This window comes from Hemitrygon akajei, chromosome 17, assembly GCF_048418815.1.
Source record: "Hemitrygon akajei chromosome 17, sHemAka1.3, whole genome shotgun sequence".
Taxonomy (NCBI): domain Eukaryota; kingdom Metazoa; phylum Chordata; class Chondrichthyes; order Myliobatiformes; family Dasyatidae; genus Hemitrygon; species Hemitrygon akajei.
The window spans coordinates 48,416,274-48,437,847 of NC_133140.1; the positions used below are offsets into that span (position 1 = coordinate 48,416,274).

Here is a 21,574-nt window from a genome sequence, read left to right on the forward strand (position 1 = left end):
AACCCCTAAGCAGTGCCCCCTGCTGACAGGAACAGTAAACATGCAGGGAGAAGTACAAGTTTGGATAATGAGGAGGAAAAAAGACAATACGAGAAGGAAAAAGCGGCGATATGGAAGGAGATACAGGCAGAAAGGATAAAGGTGGAACAGGCAAAGAGAGAAATGAAAGAAGAGATTGAACGGATGAAATACTTGAGAGAGGAAAAGGAGTATGATGAGTATCGGTTATACCATAGAAATAAACAGACTAGAAAAGAAAGTGGCTCATCAGGGCAGGAAGAGATGAGGCATTCAAGAGGAAGTGGAAAAAAGATAGGAGATGAGAGTCTTGGAGAAACACAAGAGAGAAGGGAATCAAGCACGAGTAAGGATCATGAGGAGTCCCTGCCACAGGTGTACAGACACGGACAGGAAGAAAGAGAAGGTGACTCATTGGAGGAGCAAGAGTTAAGTGGAGAGAGAGAGGATGCGCGTATTTGTGGGGAAGAGGTAGGAGGCAGAAGCCTAGAAGAGCAGAAGGAGGCGGTAGGGGAGCGACTTGTGGAAGTAGAGAGAGACAGAGCTAGATAAGTTACTGAGAGGGGATTGCCAGAGGAGATGCGAAAAATACTCCAGGGGCCAACCAAGTATTGAATCAAGACAGAAAGGAAGGACTCCACAGGGAGACCGAGGGAAGAAGAGGACCCCGGAGACATTTGTGTGGGAGGCAGTAAAGATATACCCTGAGACAGATGGGGAGTCAGGCGAGGAGGAGAGCCAGGGCAGGTGGGAAGAAGGAGGAAGAATGATGCCGTTGTTAGTTAAAGGATCAGGACAAGTGCAGTATATCCCTTGGGGATCCCAGGACCTAGAAGGGCTGAAAAACACTCTGCCCAATCTACATGAAGGAGCAGGGAAATGGATTAGAGCCTTTGAAGAAGAAACGGCGGGACGATTATTGGCTATGGGAGATTTGAAGACACTATTGATAAGGTTGATGGGAACCTCCAAATTTAATGAACTAATGGAAATGGCTGGCATAGTAAACTCGAACGACCCGAGAACTGATGGAGACGGGTTTGATAGAGTGAGGCAGAGGGTATGGCAGGCCCTCAGGAAGCTTTATCCACCCAAAGTGGACCCCAAAGCCTTAAAGGGGGATCCACTGGGAGACACTGAAAACCCAGCAGCCTACGTAGAAAACCAGTTGAAAAGGTGAAGACTGGCGACTGAGCAAGAGGTGGAAAATAGCTTATTTATCACCACACTATTCTGACATAGCATTTTGGATGCAATGCCTCCGCAAGTAAAATCCAAACTGGAGGAAGTGGTTGGGCTGGCGTCAATGACCCCACAAGAATTTAGAGACCACCTAGTCCATGCGGTTGAGAAATACCGGAAAGACAAACGAAGGTTGGCTGAGCAGCAGGAAGAGGTGCAAAGAAAGTTAATACAAATGCAGCTCGAAGAACTCAAAAAGGAAAAAGAGAAAAGCAAAAAGATGCTGCCAGCAACCACCGGTCCGAGTACAGCCATCCAGTTCGGATGAAGCACCGCTATATGGAGGAACCGATCATACTGTAAGACAAGGGCCGGAAAACCCCACGCCAATAATCGTCTTTGGAGGAGCATTCCCACAAATGCCCTATCAGGAACAGACTAAATTCAAACAGCCCAGACAGCACTGGAAGTCCCAAGGAGTGGGACAGAGGAGCTATGGGCAGAAGGGACCAGTGAGGAAACAGGGGGAAAGAGAGGTAGAGAGACTGTGCTGGGGATGTAATCAGCCAGGTCACATGAGAAGAGATTGTCCATTTACACCATGGCCTATCACACACCAGCAGGAACCGATAAGAAGGGAACTAAACTTTAGCCAAGGACCAGCCCCCACAGGCCCAAGTGGACCTGTGAACCCCTATGCGAGGTATTAGGGGTGCCCCGAGAACTCGAGTGGGAAGAGACATTACCCAATGATAACAAGGGAGGCAGACGAGGAACCCATTGTTCAGGTTATGTTAGAAGGGCAACTGACAACAATGATGATAGACACTGGAGCCACGTACACTTGTGTACAGCCACAGTATGCCTTTCACCTTCCCATGTCAGTAAAGTTTATTAAGACGGTAGGGTTCTCGGGGAAAACACAGTTGACACAGTGCACAGCTCCAGTGCAGTTGAGAATGGGAAGTAAAGGAATTGTTTTGCTGGTGCTAGTATCTAAAGGAACTCCGATTAATTTGTTAGGCAGAGATGCCTTATTGAAACTGGAATTAAAATTAGAATGCACCAGAAATGGGCTGAGTGTGGAAAGAGCAGGGGCTCAATTGATAGTGCGAGAAGACAAGAAGGCTAATGTCTTTTGGATAGGAGACATCGCAGATCAGATTCAGGAAACCTGGGAAAAATGGAAAAAGGGCGTGCAATCTATATTACCCAGGGTTATAATGCCCAAATCTGAGCTACATTGTACAGTGATTTTTGACGAGACTCAGAACAGGGAGTTAGAGGAGAGATGGCACCTGGAGGCATGTACCCAACAGCACCTGGAAGGGGAGGCTGTGATAATTGGAAAGCAAGGGGCAGCTTTACAAGTTAAGTGGAACACCTTTTTAGAAAAATGGTACAGGATACCGGAGGCTGCGCCCCACGTAACGTTGTTGGTAAACAAGGGATATCAGTCTAAAGACTTAGGACCTTTAGTTAAGAGTGCTGAAACCGTAACAGTGTGGAGGAAAATCACGCCAGAGGTGTGGATATCAGAAGACAACAATTGCATTAAAATAATGGTAAGTGTAGATATGGTAGGGACAGTGAGAGAGGTCGAAATAACTCCCCAACCACACATGCCATTGCTGGGAAAGGAAAAAGGCCAGCAGAAAGATAGAAGGTTAGATGAGTTGCCATCTATTCTGTGGTCACAGCATGACACGGACGTAGGGAAAATAAAAACAGCTAGTCCGGTGGAAATAAGGCTGAAAAAAGGAGCAATTCCACCCAGGAGACCACAATACCCTCTAACACCAGAAGCAGAAGAGGGAATAGCATCGACAGTGCAGAGGTTGCTTGAAATAGGAGTGCTTAAAAGAACAAACAGTCCATGCAATACCCCGTTGCTGCCGGTCTTAAAAGCAGATAAATCTAAGTGGAGATTGGTGCATGATTTGCGAGCAGTAAATGATGTGGTAGAGGACTGGCCAGCGGTAGTCCCCAACCCACACACGCTTTTGACTAATGTTCCACCAGAAGCAAGTTACTTTTCAGTGGTTGATTTGTGTTCGGCTTTCTTCAGCATTCCTCTGGCCGACCAGTGTCAGTATCTGTTTGCATTTACTTACAGAGGTGCTCAGTATACCTATACCAGAATGCTGCAAGGGTTTAAACATTCACCACATGTTTTTAATCAGGTGTTGAAGGCAGACCTAGAGGGCATACCATTGGGAAGTACATTGTTACAGTATGTGGATGACCTGTTGATTTGCTCCCACAGCGAGGAACAGTGTGAGCAGGACACTATAACTCTGTTAGAGAAGCTGGCGCACGGAGGACATAAAGTATCCAAAAAGAAACTGCAATTTTGCACGCAGCAAGTGGAATACTTAGGCAGGGTAATATCCAAGGGAGTGAAGGCGATAGCACCAGATCAGATTGAGGCAATAACTAAGGCCCCAAAACCCCAGACTGTAGGGCAGATGACGAGGTTTTTGGGAATGGCAGGGTACAGCTCAGATTGGATAGGAGAATATGCTGAGATTGTGGCACCTTTGAGAAAGATAATGAAAGAAGCAGGACATACAAATTTGAATAACGGCTTACAGTGGAATGGAGAGGCGGAGATAGCTTTCAATACTATTAAGCAGGAATTGCAGTCAGCACCAGCATTAGCTTTGCCTGACTACGAGAAGGTTTTTCATTTGTATGTATCCAACCGACAGGAGGGTTATGTCACAGCGGTTCTAACACAAGAGACAGGCACAGGAAAAGCAAAGCAGCCGATAGCATACTACAGTACAACACTAGATGAGGTGGCTCAGGGGTATCCACCCTGTTATCAGGGATTGGCGGCGCTGTACTATGCATATGAAAAGGCATCATCTGTAACCCTGGGCTATCCTGTGACTCTGTACACACACCACAAAGTAGCAGAATTGCTGGAAAGAGGGAAATTTGTGCTGACGCCAGCCAGGATAGCAGTGTATCAGATGCTATTGACATTTCCAGACATAACTATACAGAGATGCACTACCAGTAATATAGCCGATTTTGTCCCTTTGGACTATGAAGGAGAACCACATGATTGTGTAGGGAAGACGATGGCATTTGCCAAATTGAGAGCAGATTTACAGTCAGAACCACTAGAGGATGCAGATAAAAAGGTTCTGTTCATAGATGGCTCTTGTTACAGGGATTATGATGGAAATCATGCAGGGTTCTCAGTAGTGCAGCAGGATCAGTCGAGCTATAAGATTATTAGGATGTAGTCCTGTCCCCAACCGTGTTCCGCCCAACTAGCGGAAATCAAAGCCCTGACAGCTGCGTGTGAAATGATGGAAGGTGAGAAAGTAGACATCTATACTGATTCGGCATATGCTCATGGAGTATGCCATTTGTTTGGGGCAGTGTGGAAACAGAGAGGTTTTAAAAAAAGTAGTGGAGATCCCATACAACATTGTCAGCAAATTCTAGATTTAATAAAAGCCATGATGAAACCTAAAACATTGGCTATAGTAAAATGCCAGGCACATAAAAAGGGAAATGAAGTACTAACAAAGGGAAATCAAGCTGCGGACGAGGCAGCCAGAAAAGCGTCTGGATGTACATCAGCTGTCATTGCCACCCCCATGTAGGCCTAGCTCCAGAACCTGTGGTAGAGGACCTAATTGAAATACAAGGTAAGGCAACTTTGGCAGAACAGACAATGTGGAGACGAAGGGGGGCCAAACAGAACCCGGAAGGCTTGTGGAGCATGGAAGACGGTTTGTTGGTAGCGCCCACCCCTCTACTGACGATTCTGATTTCAGAAGTGCATGGGATTGACCATTGTGCAAGAGGGGAAGTGATAAAGAAAATAAAGGATGGTTTTTGGTCACCTTATTTACAGGCTTCAGTGGACTTTGTCTTGTCACAGTGCGAGGTATGAGCACAGAATGCAGGGTTCGGACATCAGTTATTTGATTGGTTAGAAAGTAGACTCGGAGGATGGGGAGCATGGCTGACTAAAATGGCAATAACTGTCAGTATTGTATTGTTGAGCTGTGCGCTTGTGCTGTGCTGTTTTCTTCCTTGTCTCAAGTCTCTTGTAGTGCGTGCTGCAACCAAACAATTTCCGATGCTCGTGGCAATTACTGAAGCAAGCTTAGTGGAAAAAGAAACACCGAAAATGTATCGTTACAGCCTACAACACCTGTAGGATGAACAAGAGCAAAACGACAGTGTGGGAGTAGATTGTAAGGGCTTCTGAGTTTTTTTCCCCCTGTCTCAGGTACAGAGGGACAGGTTTTTGGCTCAGCGGCCCAGGGTAACAGGGAGAGAATACTTTGAGGTCTTGCCGCAGAAAATTATAGTTTAACCCAAGATTTGGGAATAAGTGCTTGAGTTTATTGGGGCTTTTGTGCGTGGACTCTTAGTCTTCTTTCTATGGGTCTCAAAGGGGGGATATATTGGAGTATAAAAGTTGCATTGTTTGCTGTGTAACCAAAACTATGTAGTCAGTTTTGAGCTTGCTATTTGCTAGGCATGTATCCAATTTAGTAGGAGAATGAAATCTTAAGAATGTAGAAGATAATGGTGTGTTAATGAGAGGTAGCTAAGAGCTAAGAACATGACTAAGAACATGGGTAGAAACAATAGTGGTGGATGTACTAGTGATACGCAACTACAGACCGATTGGATATGCTAATGCAACTAAACCAGGAGATTGCTATAAAAAAATGCTATGTACAAGGATCAGTGGGCAATCAGCCACTAGCTCAATGACTGTCTCAGCTTTGATTTGCAAATTAAAGTTTAATACTTTTTGAAGAATCTTCTGCGTCTCCTGGTCGTTTGTGGGGCACGAGAAACCACGACACCTGTACATGACCAACATCCATCCATTCGTTGCACATCTGAATGTCCATCTAAACTCCTATCAAAAGCCACTGTTGTATATGCTCCCGCCACAGTCCCTGTCAGCACCCATCAGGCACTCTGTAAAAAAAGACTTGCCCTACACACATCCTTTGAACTTTCTCCCTCTTACCCTAAATGCATGTCTTTAAGTATTTGACTATTTTACCCTAGGCAAAAAAAAATCTGATCGTCTATTTTACCTATACATCTAGCAATACTATAAACATATCAGGTTGCCCCTTGGCCTCCTATGCTCCAGAAAAAAATAAACCAAGTTTGTCCAACCTCTCCTTATAGTTCATACTCTCTAATCCAGACAGAACCCTGGTATTTGTTCTGCACCCTTTCCTGATGCTCCACATCCTTCCTACAATGGGGCTACCAAAATTACACACGTTATTCCAAATTAACCAAAGTTTTATATAGCTGCACGTGACTTTCTTACTGAATTCCTTGACCGATAAAGTATCCTTTACCTGATATTTCATGGAATATCTATTGGAAATCGTAATTATAATGGAATTGAATGTGCTTTATCTATTTTTATCATTTTATTATCACTACCTTGAAAGATTCTTTAAAACTCTATGGGAAAATTTGTGTAAAGTCAGATTCCGTAAACCAACTCTTCCATAATCCAGAGAATCCCTGTAATTTTAAAAAGACCTCCCAATAACAACTGTTTAATAGGATATCCTTTTTCCTGTTTTACAACCAGGGATTGGTTTTACAAATTTTAAATGTACAATAAACAACTGCTTTCAGCCTAACAGTTACCATAAAAGCCAGACACATTTCCCTCTGCCATATCTAACATGAAAAATGTTAATAAACTCCTTTAATCTGTATTGGACGAGGACATAAATCTTTCAAAGTTGAGAAAAAATCCTGACTCAAAGATAAAATTCCATTCAGAATTATCCCCTTCAGGACAGAACCACCACATATGGTCCTGACGAAGGGTCTCGGCCCAAAACGTCGACATTGCTTCTCCCTATAGATGCTGCCTGGCCTGCTGCATTCCACCAGCATTTTGTGTGTGTCAGCTGTTTTCATGGATTACCAACAACTGAAGCATCAGTTCCTCAGATCCACACTGGAAATTGGCACCTTAAAGTCTACTATTTTGCTATGAAATGTTACTCTTGCCCAATCAAATATCTGTTGCCTGTATCTTAAATCAGGATCTCATTTAACACTGGGTGGTGAATTTGATACAACGTCAATTATCACTGAATACACCATTCATAAACAAGAGGAAATCTGCAAATGCTGGAAATCCAAGCAACACACAAAATGCTGGAGGAACTCAGCAGGCCAGGCAGCATCTAGGAAAAGAGTACAGTTAACAAAACATTGACTGTACTCTTTTCCTAGATGCTGCCCGGACTGCTGAGTTCCTCCAGCATTTTGTGTGTGTTGCTCATAATACACCATTTACTATTTTGTTTCTTGGTTACAATTTACAATGATTAAGTAGTTTTAACTTTGAACAGTCTTCAATATGCAATTTTATTATGAAAGCCCTACAACATGCTTTTGAACAATGAATATGAATGAAAACCTTTTGAGCAAGTTACTTATTCTAAAGCAGCCTCTCTGCTGAGCAAGTTTTGTCTAAGCACAGATAAACTGTCATTCCAAGGACACTTCTGCTGCTGGACAATGTTCAGGAGATAATAATGAGACATATTTAAAGCATGTGGAATTCTCAATCCACAAATACGTTCACCAGATCAACACACACCTTACCAATTCAATAATACCCTCCTTCCTTAATTTGACTTTCACTAGATTTCTGCCGTCCTTTATCTTCTATTTTTACTTTACAGCCTCGCATTACTGCTCCCCTTCCACTTTTCTCTGCCATTCCTTCTCTCCCTCATAACACAACTGCACTTAACACATCTGATTGAGAAATTGTAAAATAATTGTACACAACTGGAGGAGTTCAAAATTTATGATAAGGTAGTATGGTAGTTACTGATGTACTGGTAATTCGGATAATAATTCCAAAAGCATTACTTTAAATTCATTATGCCTATTACAAAATATTCAAACCATGTAATTGCTTTAACATTTGTCTGCAGAATCATATATGGGAACTGATATTTTTCCCACTAACTGAATTTTCCCCAGCACAAGCAAATGAATCATCAGAACTTGTATCCTCAATTTTGTATATCTTACTATCTTTTCTTTCAGTTAGTCCTGATGAAGGGTCTCAGTCTGAAACGTCGACTGTACTTCTTCCTATAGATGCTGCCTGGCCTGCTGCATTCCACCAGCATTTTGTGTGTGTTGCTTGAATTTCCAGCATCTGCAGATTTCCTTGTGTTTGCATATGATTTATCATTTCAGTTTCTCATGTAATAAAGCTATAATGCTCAATTTGGTCTGGAAAACTAACTACCAATAAAATCTGTATTTTGCAAGTAGGTGCATTGCTATAAACATTACTGACCTGCTAATGATACCTTCAGTTGCTTCATGTTGAATTTGAATTTGTTGGGGTGTTAGGCCATGTAGCTCCAATTGTTTAGGAATCAAATGCCTGTGAGCAATTTCCATCTTCTCCTCTTGAATATAGCCTAATATTTAAAGAACAGATGAATTAAATTACACATGAATAGAAAATCTCTTGCTTCTCCTCAGAGAAGGGAACATTTCAGAATCCTCCATTCAATTCGCAAGTGCCTTTAAATTAAGCGTTATGTCACATTAATTTGTAATGTATAACTGTACAATATTCATTGCGAGCAGAATGGAAATCAATCCTATAATGCAAAGCCACCACTGCAAGCATGACATTGAACAGAATTAAATAAATACCAAAAGAAATTAAAATATAACCATGGAAAATTATATGACTACATTTTGAATCTATATTTCCAACCCAACATTCAGATAAATTACATCTTATACCTACTCATTTCCCAAGTTACCAAACAAGAGATACAACACTTGTCTGATTCTTTCCTTCCCACTGCACATGATGCAAATGGTCCTTCCAGAAGGGAGAAAAGTTCACGTATTTATTTCATTTGACATACTATGTTCACAACAGTTTTCTCCACATTGTTGATTCCTGGAGTCATACAGCATGGAAGTAAGTCCTGCAGTCCAACTCATCCTTAACAACTATGTTGCCCAGTGAGCTAGTCCCATCTTGGCCCACTACTTTCAAACCTCTGCACTTATTCAGGTAGTTTTTATTGGTTGCTCGTGCTCCCCCCATCACTCAATCACTATCTCTTGCAATTTATTCCAAATACGCACCATGCTTTGCGCGAAGCTAGCCCCGATGTCCCTTTCAGGTCTCTCACCTCTAATCTTAAGCCTACATCCTCTTGCTTTCAACCTATTTCTCCCCTTTATATACTTCCATCAGGTCCACCTCAAGCTCCTATTTTCCAGGCAACAAAGTCCTAGTCTATGCAATTACTCTTTGTGAACTCGGGCCCCCAAATCCAGGCAACATTCTGATAAATCTTCTCTGCACTCTTTCCGGCGAGCATCTTTCCTATAACAGGTGACCAAAACTCTGCACAGTACTATAATAATCCAAACACGGGATATTCTGCAGCGGCTGAGAATCTGGTGCTGGAGAAACTTAGCAGGTCAGGCATCATCAATGGAGATGAATGAACAGTCAACATTTTGGGCCTAGACCCTGCATCAGGATAGAAAAGGTGGAAGGTGGGGAGAAGCCAGAATAAGATAGTGAGGGGGCGGGAAGGAGAACAAGCTAGAAGATGATAGATGAAGCTAGGTGGGTGGGATGAGGTTAGAAGTTGGGAGATGATAGGTGGAAAAGGCAAAGGGGTGGAGAAGAAAGAATCTTGCTGAACCATTATAATTCCAATCCTAATTCCCATTTGTTGGTTCATGGCCTCCTCTAATGCCACTCTCAAGTTGGAGAAACACCTCTGGGTAGCCTCCAACCTGACAGGATGAACATTAATTTCTCCAACTTCTGGTAATTTTCTCTCCTCCCCCTTTCCTCTTCTTCAATTTTCCCACTTTGCCCCCCCCCCTTACCTCATCACTTCTCACCTGCCTATAAACTCCCCTTAGTGCTCCTCCTTATTTTCCCCATGGGCCACTCTCCTATTCTATCTGATTCTTCCTTCTTCAGCACTTTACCTTTTCCACCTACCAGTTTCTGACATAATCCAGCCCGCCCCCCCGCCCATCTGGCTTCACCTAATACCTTCCAGCTTGTACTCTTCCCTCCTCCCACCTTTTTATCCTGGCTTCTTCCCTTTTCCTTTCCAACCCTGATGAAGGGTCTTGGCCCAAAACAATGCCCGTCTATTAATTTCCACAGATGCTCTCTGACCTGCTGATTTCCTACAGCATTTTGTGTGGGAAATACTCAGCGCAATTTATTATATACTGGTGTGTATGATAAATAGAACTTGGGATATTGGGATTCACAAGCAATCGCTGCAGCTGAAAATAGAGTAAGACACACTTCAGGCCTTAGCATCAAGCTAGCAACTCGATCTCGTAACACAGGCAAATGTTAAAGAAATTGAAAGATTGCCATCCAATACACATGACGGTGCAGGGAAAAACCTACGCTTCAGGCCTACCAGAGCAGGAGATGTCAAAGATAACTTAGATCTAAATATGCAAGAATGCCCTTTATCAAGGACAGAACTCCAAGTCATAAAAAGTTCTTTGGCACACTTAGCTAGTAATTAAGTAGCATCCATCATTATGGACCCTCACCATCTGGAGCATTACTACCACTAGGGCAGAGGTACATGCAGAAGCCCAAAGACTCAAACTCAACATTTTAAGAGCTTGTTCCTCTCTGCTGTCAGATTTCTGAATGGTCCATGAACACTACCTCATTGTTCATCTATGCACTATGTAATTTTTGTGCCTTAAAGTAATTTTCATGCCTTGCTCTGCATTGCTACCGGAAAATATCAATAAGAACAAGGAACTGATTGTTGGTGCCAACATCTTGGAGTATCAACCTTAAGCCTAACACATTGATGCCATCGTGATGAAGGTGCACCAGCTACTCTATTTCATCAGGAGTTTGGGAAGATTTGGTATGTCACTAAAGATTCTTGCTAATTTCTACAGATGTACCATAGAGAGTATTCTGACTAGTTGTGTCACAGTTTGATATAGAGGCTCCAATGTGCAAGATTTTAAAGGAGCTACAGAGGAGGTAGCTACAGAGCTCGGGAGGCTGTATCGGAGGGGCTGGTTGGAGACTCGAAGTTTTCGGACGGACTCAGAGTCTGCTGTCGTCGGGTGCTTCCGAGGCATTGTCAGTGCCTGGAAGTTTATGGCAGGGAGAGTTCTCCCGTTTGCTGCCTGATATCGAGATGATTGGAGTCGATCGGGACTTGAGACTTTCTAAACCGCGTCCATGGTCTGCGTCTATCGAATTACAGTATTGTTTTGCACTGCTATAACTATATGCTATAATTATTTGGTTTTGTCAGCGTGAGTCTTGGTTTGTCCTTTCATTTTGTGATATCACTCGGGAGGAACATTGTATCATTTCTTAATGCATGCATGCATTTCTAAATGACAATAAATGAGGACTGAGTGTCCTCATAATCTAATCTAAAAAATCTAAATATAAATGAGAAACAATAAATACCATTTGCACAGTATGTTATCTTCTGCACTCTGTTTGAATGCCCTGGCTGGGCAGTCTTTCACTGACCCTGTTATACAGCAGTTACTAGTCTATAGATTTGTTGAGTATGCCCAAAGGAAAGTGAATCCCAGGCGTGTATATGGTGACATATACGGTATGTACTTTGATAATAAAGTTTATTTTGAACTTATTTGCGCTGGTCTCGATAAAGTTGGTGATGGTGGTAGCATATTGATTCAGATCTTGAGATAAATTCTGGCAGTTGTGTAAATACTCCTCTGACTCCCTTGACAATACCTTCGCATCCTCAGCCTCTATACATAATTAATTTCTCATGACGTACATTGTGGTTGGTAGCATATCTAATCATTTTAATTGGTAGAAATCAATGGTCATCATGTTTCAAATTAATTCCTCACTGCCCAGGCCCTGTTGGCAATGCAGCACCAATCCCTATAAAAAGTTTACAACTCTGGCTTTAAAGCTTGTAACATGTAACTGTCATGTGTTTACCTGGCACTTGGATGAGTTCCATTCTATCAAGTAAAGCTGGAGGGATAGTAGCAGTAGTGTTGGCAGTAGCTATGAAAAGTACTTGGGATAGGTCAAAGGGGACATTCAAATAGTGGTCAGTGAAACTATGATTCTGCTCAGGATCTAACACCTGAAAATAAATGAGGAAATCAAATTATTCTATTAAAATACAACCAGGAAGAATATAATATTGACATCTAATATAAAAGATGTACAGTGCAAAAAGACCAAAAATATTATGAAACTTTTTATGATGCTATTGCTCCTAAAATCCTACTTTTAGGGTCTCACTGATACTTTATGTTAATTATAGGGGATTTATTGCACTTCTTTGTAGGGAATCTAATAGATCCCCAATAACAAACACTAAACCATCAAATGAACTTTGTACTCATCCTCAAAGCACAGAGTTGTCGATATATCTCATATAAAATGCTCAGTTTCTCAGAACTGAGAATGTATAGAAAACACTCTTATTGAGATGCAGCATGGAATAGGCACTTCCAGCCCTTCGAGTCGCACGGCCCAGCAAACCAATTTAACCCTAGCTGAACCATGGGACATTTTACAATGTGGACTGTGGGAAGAAACCTGAGCACCCAGAGGAAACCCATGCGGTTACAGAGAACTTTCAACGATATGTAATATTTCCAAATAATAGACTGGAGCAGGTAAGGAGAAATGTCTATGATGGAGACCCAAATGGAATTAATGGTTTAAGTAATTGTCTAAGTAGTGTAATTGAGAGCTAAATAACTAGTGGGGTATTTTTAAACTATTAGACTAAAGTATATGTCTCTTAATTTGCTCTTTTTTAAAAAAAAAAATAGGTCCCATGAGGATTAAAATATAAATGTTTTGGGATACTTAAATCTGTTACGATGCCTTATCACTAATATCTCTCATGCCTTCTTTGATCCCATTAAACTAGGTTTTTTATTCAAGCACATTAGAATTGCAATGGTAAAATTTCTGTGCTGGACAAATAAAGGACTAGGTGAACTGGAAACTTTCCCCTTGATTATACACCATGATCCCACAATCTTTTCAAACCCTAATCAGCCATCACTAAGAATATAGTTTGAGACAAAATAAGAATCCTTTTGATCAAAAATTCATTGGAGCTTTGTTTCCTCCTGTCAAGAAAAAAAAATCATGAAAAAACTTATTTACCAGTTTTTTAAAATTATTAACTCAATAGAGAGCAATGGGGCAAATCCACTAGTTGCCCAATTCAACCCCACCATGAATTTAAACATTGAAATATTCTGTTTTGTACCTCCAAAAGAGCTGCCGCAGGGTCTCCTTGTAGACTTTTCCCTAATTTATCTATTTCATCCAGCAGGAACACTGGGTTATTCACTCCAACAGTTCTTAAGCCATTGACAATTCTGCCAGGCATACTACCCACATACGTTCTCCTGAAAGAAAAAACACACACAAGTATTTTAGAAATTAGGAAGCAGTTTAAAAGTATATAGTTATATATATATATATATATTTTTATATAGAAAATGAAGAGCTAATCATGACAAAAATCAGTCAGTAGACAAGAATTAGGGACTGCCAAACAGTTCAAGTATCTTGGTGCCATCATCAACCAAGAAGGATGAAAGCCTAAAATCCTTGCAAGGTTAGCCCAAACAACAGCAATGCCGACTAAACTAAAACCAATCTGGAGAGACAATAACATCGCTCTAAAATCCAAATTGAAACTCCTGCATGCACTTGTGCTCTCCTCTTCTTGTATGCAATTCATGGACTTTGACAGTAGAACTGCAAAAGAAGATCCAGGCAGTAGAAATGAGATGCTTCAGAACGCTCCTCAGCATCTCCTATACAGACCACATCTCAAACAATGAAGTATGAAGAGCCATTATCTAACATGTGAGACTCTATTATGATCTACTGTCCACAGTAAAGGAGAGGAAACTGAGATGGTAAGGCCACATAACAAGATCAAGTGGACCATTCTTCAGGGAACAGAGGAGGGAAAAAGAAAAAGGAGCAAACAAAGGAAGAAACAGAGAGACAACACTGCAGAGTGGACCACAATCCAGCCACTCACCCAGAACTGTGAGGGATGAAGGCAACTGGTGTAGTGCTCATCTGCACAGCAGCCCTGTTGACCCAACTGGGTTGTGGGATCCATAACCGTACATGTAGATATAGGTATACTTGGGGGTAATAATGAGTGGCACCAACTGAAGTGAGGCACCAACCATAGTAACAAGATAAAGTTTTTCTTGTTTTGTTACTTCAACACTTGCTTTAGGAATTGTTTCCATCATCTTTCCCAAAGAATCTTAGCGACTGAAAATAACAAACAAAATCTACATGAACTTAACTATTAGGTCAGATTTACTTAAGCTTTTGAGAAAGATGTTCTAAAAGATGCTTTGTTCATGTGAAACTGTTTGCAACTAGAGTTGGTCTAGGAGAAAATCGGTTCAGAATATGGTGACAAAACAAATTTGAACAAACACACGCAAAATGCAGATTGCTGGAGCAACTTAGCATGTCAGAAAGCATCTTTGGAGTCAAGGGATGGTCAATGTTTCAGTACAAGAACCTGCTTCCTCCAACTGTTCGTTTTTTGTTCCACATTACAACATATGCGGTTGCCTGTGTTTCAAAAGAACTCATGTGTATGTAGTAATGTTACTTTTCCAAGAGATTTCCCACAAACCTCCTCTCAGTAATAACAATCTCCTACCCCCATTCTCAATTTTGCTGATCATGTATCATTTCAGCTATTCCAATAATTTCAAACCAACTTCACATCTTTCATTCTACATTATTAGAAATTATATTACTCTACTCCTAATTTGCACCTAACACTCATATTTGCTCACCAGTGTAAGCTACTGTTTCAGGGAAGTCACAATTTTAATATTCTCAGCCACATTTTCAAATTGAGTTTAACCCTTCCCATCATTGTAGCCTCCTCCATCATTACAATGCTAGTTCTGTGCTCCTCCAATTTGCCTGCTTGTATATCTCTGATATTAAATTTTCTACCATTGGCGGGACATTGTGTCAATTGCTTAGAGAGTGGAATTCTCTCCCAATATCTGTATATCTTTTCTCCTTTAACATGGTGCTCAAACTAACTGCTTATTCAAGTGTATGTACCAGAATGCACTTACGTAACTCAGTTTAGTTTAATAATTCTGTGAAGCACATCAGAGAACTTTGCTTTGTACCATGTAAATGAAAGCTGTTGCTAATAAAAGCCACAGATATACATGATCACATTGATTTCAATTACACTCAAAATGCTGGTGGAATGCAGCAGGCCAGGCAGCAGCTATAGGAAGAAGTACAGTCGACATTTGGAGATTTTTACCTTACACAATATAAAAATGTTCACAAGCCAGACCAAAAGGAGAGACAAAAACATGAACACCTAGTCAACTTAAAGCTGTTAATGTTAGAGATGTTATACTCTTAATAGAAAAGGAAATTATAGATAGATTTAATTCCCAGGCAAAATTATGCACTTTAATATGGGGAAATTTGAGATTATTCACTCTGGATCGGTATGGATTCACAGAATATCTGATTTTTAACAGGTTAGATTACAAAGAACTGCACAAATTTAGTTTGCAGTAAATTGAGGTGATTGAGGAGTGCTTGAATCAAAATCAAAATAGTAAACATGACTAGCAAAAAAATAAACCACTTGTTCCTGTGGCAAAATCCAGAACAAGGAAGAGATCCCGAAAAAAGTATTAAAACTAAAAACTAGCACATTATAGTATGAAATGAAGGAATACTTTTCCTCACAGAGAGGGAGCTAGAAATCTGTAATTCCTGCAAATGACAATGGGAGCAAGATCAACTGAAAACAAGCGTCACTAGATTTTTCCTGTGGAAAGGCAACAGCCATTTAATTGAATGGTGAACAGATTCTTGCAGTTATGTGGCTTAATCCTATTTTCATGACATATTTAGGTTTCTATCATTGCAAGAAACAAGACGGCAAGTGAAAATTCATTTGAGTGTTAAATGGCTTTGAAATGGTATTCAAAGTCTTCTAGACTAAATCTGTAATTTTTAAAAAAAGTAGTTCAGATACCTTAGCTGGAGGGGATTGAACTCTGGAAAGTTCTGAGTTTAAGTACAAAGGTTTTGGAATCACTTGTTTTGCTGATTGAAAATGTAAACATTTAAATTAATTCTACCCAGATCAGTGACTTGGTTCAAATTATTCTTGCTCCAACTGAATTCATTAATCTCAAAATAAAAGACTGCTTATTAACATCCTCTTTGTACTCACAGTCTCATTCACCTTAGTTTTGCCAGCAAACTTGAAAAACATTTGCATGGGACAAACAAAAACAGAAGCGAATCCCAAAAGTGGAACACCTTTTATTCTCCACTCTAGGAAGTTACTTTAGAGGTGAGATTTGCAGAGCTGATGACATGCTTTTCCTCTAGCTGATCTGGTTTATTCCCACAGTCTAAAGACATCCAGGCCAATAGGTTAATTGACTGCTGCAAATTGCCTCCAGTTGGGTGATAGTATCTGTAGGGAGGCAATGGGATGTGGAAAGAATAGAATGCAATTAATGTGGGATTGGTGTAAATGGGTACTTTAGTGGTTGGTGTACAGTAGGATTAAGGCATTCTACATGTATATGAAAAACAGGGGGATCCCTAGAGTGAGGGTAGGACTGATCAAGGATAAAAGAGGAAACCTGCCTGGAGTCAGAGGAAGTAGAAGTCCATAATGAATATTTTGCTTTAGTATTCACTAGTGCGAGGGACTTTGACGAATGTGAGGTCCATATAGAGCGGGCTAATAGATTGGAATATGTCAAGGTTAAGAAACAGGATGTGTTGGAGCTTTTGAGAAATATTATGATAGCCAAGTCGCCTGGGCTAGATGGGATATAATCTAGGATACTAGAGGAACCAAGGGAAGAGATTGATGCACATTTGGCGATGATCTTTGCATTCTTACTGGACAAGGTTTGGGGATGGCAAATGCTATTCCTTTGTTCAAGAGTGGCAAAAGGGTTAATCCTGGGAATTATCGACCAGTGATCCTTACATCAGTGATGGGCAACCTATTTGGGAAGATTATTGGATAGAGGATTTCATTTGCAGAAGCATAATCTGGCAGGAGAATGGGGTTGAGAAGGAAAATAAATCTGTCGAGATTAAATGGTAGAGCAGACTTACTGGGCTGAATGGCCTTATAGTCTTAGATTTGATGGGCCAAAGAGCCTCATTTCATATTGTGTGACTAGGAATCTATAATAATTTCACTTAAGTATTCATGAACTGACAAAAATTTTATAAGTGAGAAAAATGTAGACAAGAAGCAGCATGCATATTAAAGATCTGAAACAAATGCAGCAATTTGGAAGGTGGCTGTAGAAACATCTCAAATACAGGATTACCAATAGGTCTTGAGGAGCACGTGAGTTTATTAAAATTGGTCACCTCAACCGCCTCTTACTTTTTTGGATCTTTTGTAGGTTCAGTTGTGCTCAGAACAATAGTGAAACATTTCTAGGTCTGTACAATGTAATACTAGAAGGTAAGTGTGAACCATTAGTGATTACTATTGTCTTCAAGTAAACAGTGAAGTACTAATACACTTAAGGACACCATTGGCCTTTCTTAAAATGCTTTAAAATTCTAATGAATATACAAATAATATTAGTTACACATAGCTATAACCTATTATGGGATCAACTATTTCAGGATGTGGGGAGAGGGAAAAATTGTTCACCTACCTTCCTAACATTTTTTGGGGGGCAATTGTATAAGACAATTTAAAACAAAAGAGACCTAAATGTGTAAAAGGGAGCAAGTGAATGACTGGTTGTTGATAATATCAAGTTTAGATAGATAGATAGATACTTTATTCATCCCCATGGGGAAATTCAACATTTTTTCCAATGTCCCATACACTTGTTGTAGCAAAAACTCATTACATACAATACTTAACTCAGTAATAATATGATATGCATCTAAATCACTAACTCAAAAAGCATTAATAATAGCTTTAAAAAAGTTCTTAAGTCCTGGCAGTTGAATTGTAAAGCCTAATGGCATTGGGGAGTATTGACCTCTTCATCCTGTCTGAGGAGCATTGCATCGACAGTAACCTGTCGCTGAAACTGCTTCTCTGTCTCTGGATGGTGCTATGTAGAGGATGTTCAGGGTTTTCCATAATTGACCGTAGCCTACTCAGCGCCCTTCGCTCAGCTACCGATGTTAAACTCTCCAGTACTTTGCCCACGACAGAGCCCGCCTTCCTTATCAGCTTATTAAGACGTGAGGCGTCCTTCTTCTTAATGCTTCCTCCCCAACACGCCACCACAAAGAAGAGGGCGCTCTCAACAACTGACCTATAGAACATCTTCAGCATCTCACTGCAGACATTGAATGACGCCAACCTTCTAAGGAAGTACAGTCGACTCTGTGCCTTCCTGCACAAGGCATCTGTGTTGGCAGTCCAGTCTAGCTTCTCGTCCAACTGTACTCCCAGATACTTGTAGGTCTTAACCTGCTCCACACATTCTCCATTAATGATCACTGGCTCCATATGAGGCCTAGATCTCCTAAAGTCCACCACCATCTCCTTGGTCTTGGTGACATTGAGACGCAGGTAGTTTGAGTTGCACCATATCACAAAGTCCTGTATCAGTTTCCTATACTCCTCCTCCTGTCCATTCCTGACACACCCCACTATGGCCATGTCATCAGCGAACTTCTGCACATGGCAGGACTCCGAGTTATATTGGAAGTCAGATGTGTACAGGGTGAACAGGACCGGAGAGAGTACGGTTCCCTGTGGCGCTCCTGTGCTGCTGACCACTGTGTCAGACCTACAGTCTCCCAACCGCACATACTGAGGTCTATCTGTCAAGTAGTCCACTATCCAATCCACCATGTGAGAGTCTACTCCCATCTCCGTTAGTTTGTGCTTTAAGATCTTGGGCTGGATGGTGTTAAAGGCACTAGAGAAGTCAAGGAATGTAATCCTCACAGCACAACTGACCCCATCTAGGTGAGAGAGTGATTTGTGCAGCAAATACGTGATAGCATCCTCCACTCCCACCTTCTCCTTATACGCAAACTGAAGCGGATCCCGGGCGTGCCTGGTTACAACGTTACAAAACATTGTTACAGACAATTACATTGTTACAAAACATTGTTAAAGCCTGTTACAGAAATACAACGTTACAAAACATTACTTTTATATAAATGCATTTTTATATATTAGTAATTGTGCATTACCTGTGACCACGAATGTCAGACTGATCACATACTCCACCTAATGCTATCCTGTAAAACTCTCTGCCAAGGGTCTTTGCTATGGATCTGCCCACGCTGGTCTTACCAACACCTGGAGGTCCCACAAAGCACAGGATGGGTCCTTTCAAATTGTTTTTAAGTTGTCTAACAGCAAGATACTCCAACACCCTTTGTTTGAGCTTCTGCATTGCATAATGGTCACTGTCAAGTAGAACTCTTGCAGCACAAAGGTCCAGGTGATCTGGAAACCAATGACAATTAATATACTCAGTAATATTCCTTTTAATTCCATCAGAGCAGCTTGCCTCGTAGAATTGTTTTTAATATAGCTGATACACATGTCTCAGTTGCACTTAAACTTAGGATGGGGTGACGTGACATATTAAATCACCAAATACTGAATGCATCTTCTCTTGTTTTGTGGAAATGGCTTTATTTACTGCACCAAAAAGAAAATATGTGACAAAGATAATGTGTTGTACATGATCTGAACAAGTCTGGTAATGATGGATTATATTTTTCCTGACATCCTCTGAAGGGCTATGGCCTTCATATAATCTACTTCCAGCATTTGCCATTTATTATGCTTTTTAATTGAGATTTGTAAATATAATTTTTTTTGCTTTCATGACCTGTTTATTTACATCATGTTTAACATTTTGAAGAGAATTTATTAAAGAGGTCTAAACCCAAATTAAATTTGGTAAGAAGATTACCACAACAGGAGTAACAGCTTGTACAAGATGATTATCAAAAATACTACAGCTTCCAAATTAGAAGGCAAAGAAATTAACGGCAGTCAACAATTAGGAGCATCAATAAAACAATTTCACTTGACAAAAATCTACCAACAAATATGAATGATGTGTTTGGAAATATATTTATAATAATTCTCTTCAAAAGCCAGTAACAAAAAATGTGGACATTTTGAAATCAGCCAATGGAAATTATTGCTAGCTGGTCATCCATACCTAGAATAATGTAAAACAACAAATGGTTGCTGCTTTTCAGCCCATTGCACAAATACAGACTTCCAATACACAGCATTTCATATCATCTTCTTGTTACCCGTCAACAGATGCTGCCATTTAATAAATTACACCAGCAAATTTGCATGCAATCACATTTATCTAGTGTGAATTGCAGAGCCTGCATGAATATATGCAGAGCGCTCCATGAGGCCAACAACCGCAATCAGTAGTTTTTCCCCTTATTCATAGCAAATCCTCATTCAAAAGGTAGTGCTTAAATTGCAAGTAATTTTTACAACAGGCTTTGTGAAAGTTTAACCATTTCAAATCTGAATGACTTGGAATGTTGGTTACTGCAATAAAAGACTACAATGCATCAAAAGAGTACCAATGGAGACAAGATACTACGTGTGATGGAACTTGAAGCAAAGTCAAACTGCTGGAGAAACTCTGTATGGGCAAGATGTGGGCAAGATGTGTGCAAGAAAAGGAATTGTTGACACTTCAGGTCAAGACCCTAAAAGAACAAGGGAAAAATGTGCAGAAAAAAGGAAAGATTGAGAGGGAAGAAAAGATCAAGCAGGCAGGGAAAACTGGAAACACAAAAGACAGCAGATGCTGGAGTCTGAAGCAAATAACTATCTGCTGGAAGAACCCAGTGGGTATGCATTCAGAATCTTGACCTGAAATGTCGACAATCCCTTTCCTCCTACAGATGGTGCTTGACCCACTGAGTTCCTCTGGCAGAATGCTGTTGCTAAGGGAAGTTGGAAATTTGGCAATGAAAAATAGTGCTATTGAAGATTTCTCAAAAGAGCAACTATGAATGAACATGTTCTGGTGATGATCCTACACTGTAAAGGCCAAAATTAGAGATCACAAGTACAGATTTTACAATTTTGCCAGTATCATTAGGAGATAAAGCACAAAACCAGAAGGTTCAACTTCCACATGGTTTGCTTCTTTCAAGCCAGGGCAGTAACAGGAGTCTTGACACTTGCCTTGAAACGTGACGGAAGGAAGAAGTTCCCGCACACACACTGATCGGTGTAGGCAGATCCCAAGTGGGACA

The 21,574-nt window shown here is 40.7% G+C and overlaps 1 protein-coding gene across 1 annotated transcript in view; it reads right to left on the reverse strand.

Moving 5' to 3' along the window:
• lonp2 (lon peptidase 2, peroxisomal) overlaps window positions 1-21,574 on the reverse strand; it is a 70,689-nt gene that overhangs the window by 33,240 nt on the left and 15,875 nt on the right. Inside the window, exons 7-10 of the mRNA XM_073070067.1 lie at window positions 19,514-19,772; window positions 13,533-13,674; window positions 12,233-12,383; window positions 8,552-8,678 (exon numbers count right to left, since the gene is read on the reverse strand). Of these exons, the coding sequence (XP_072926168.1) occupies window positions 8,552-8,678; window positions 12,233-12,383; window positions 13,533-13,674; window positions 19,514-19,772 (679 nt within the window). The remainder of the gene's footprint in view (window positions 1-8,551; window positions 8,679-12,232; window positions 12,384-13,532; window positions 13,675-19,513; window positions 19,773-21,574) is intronic.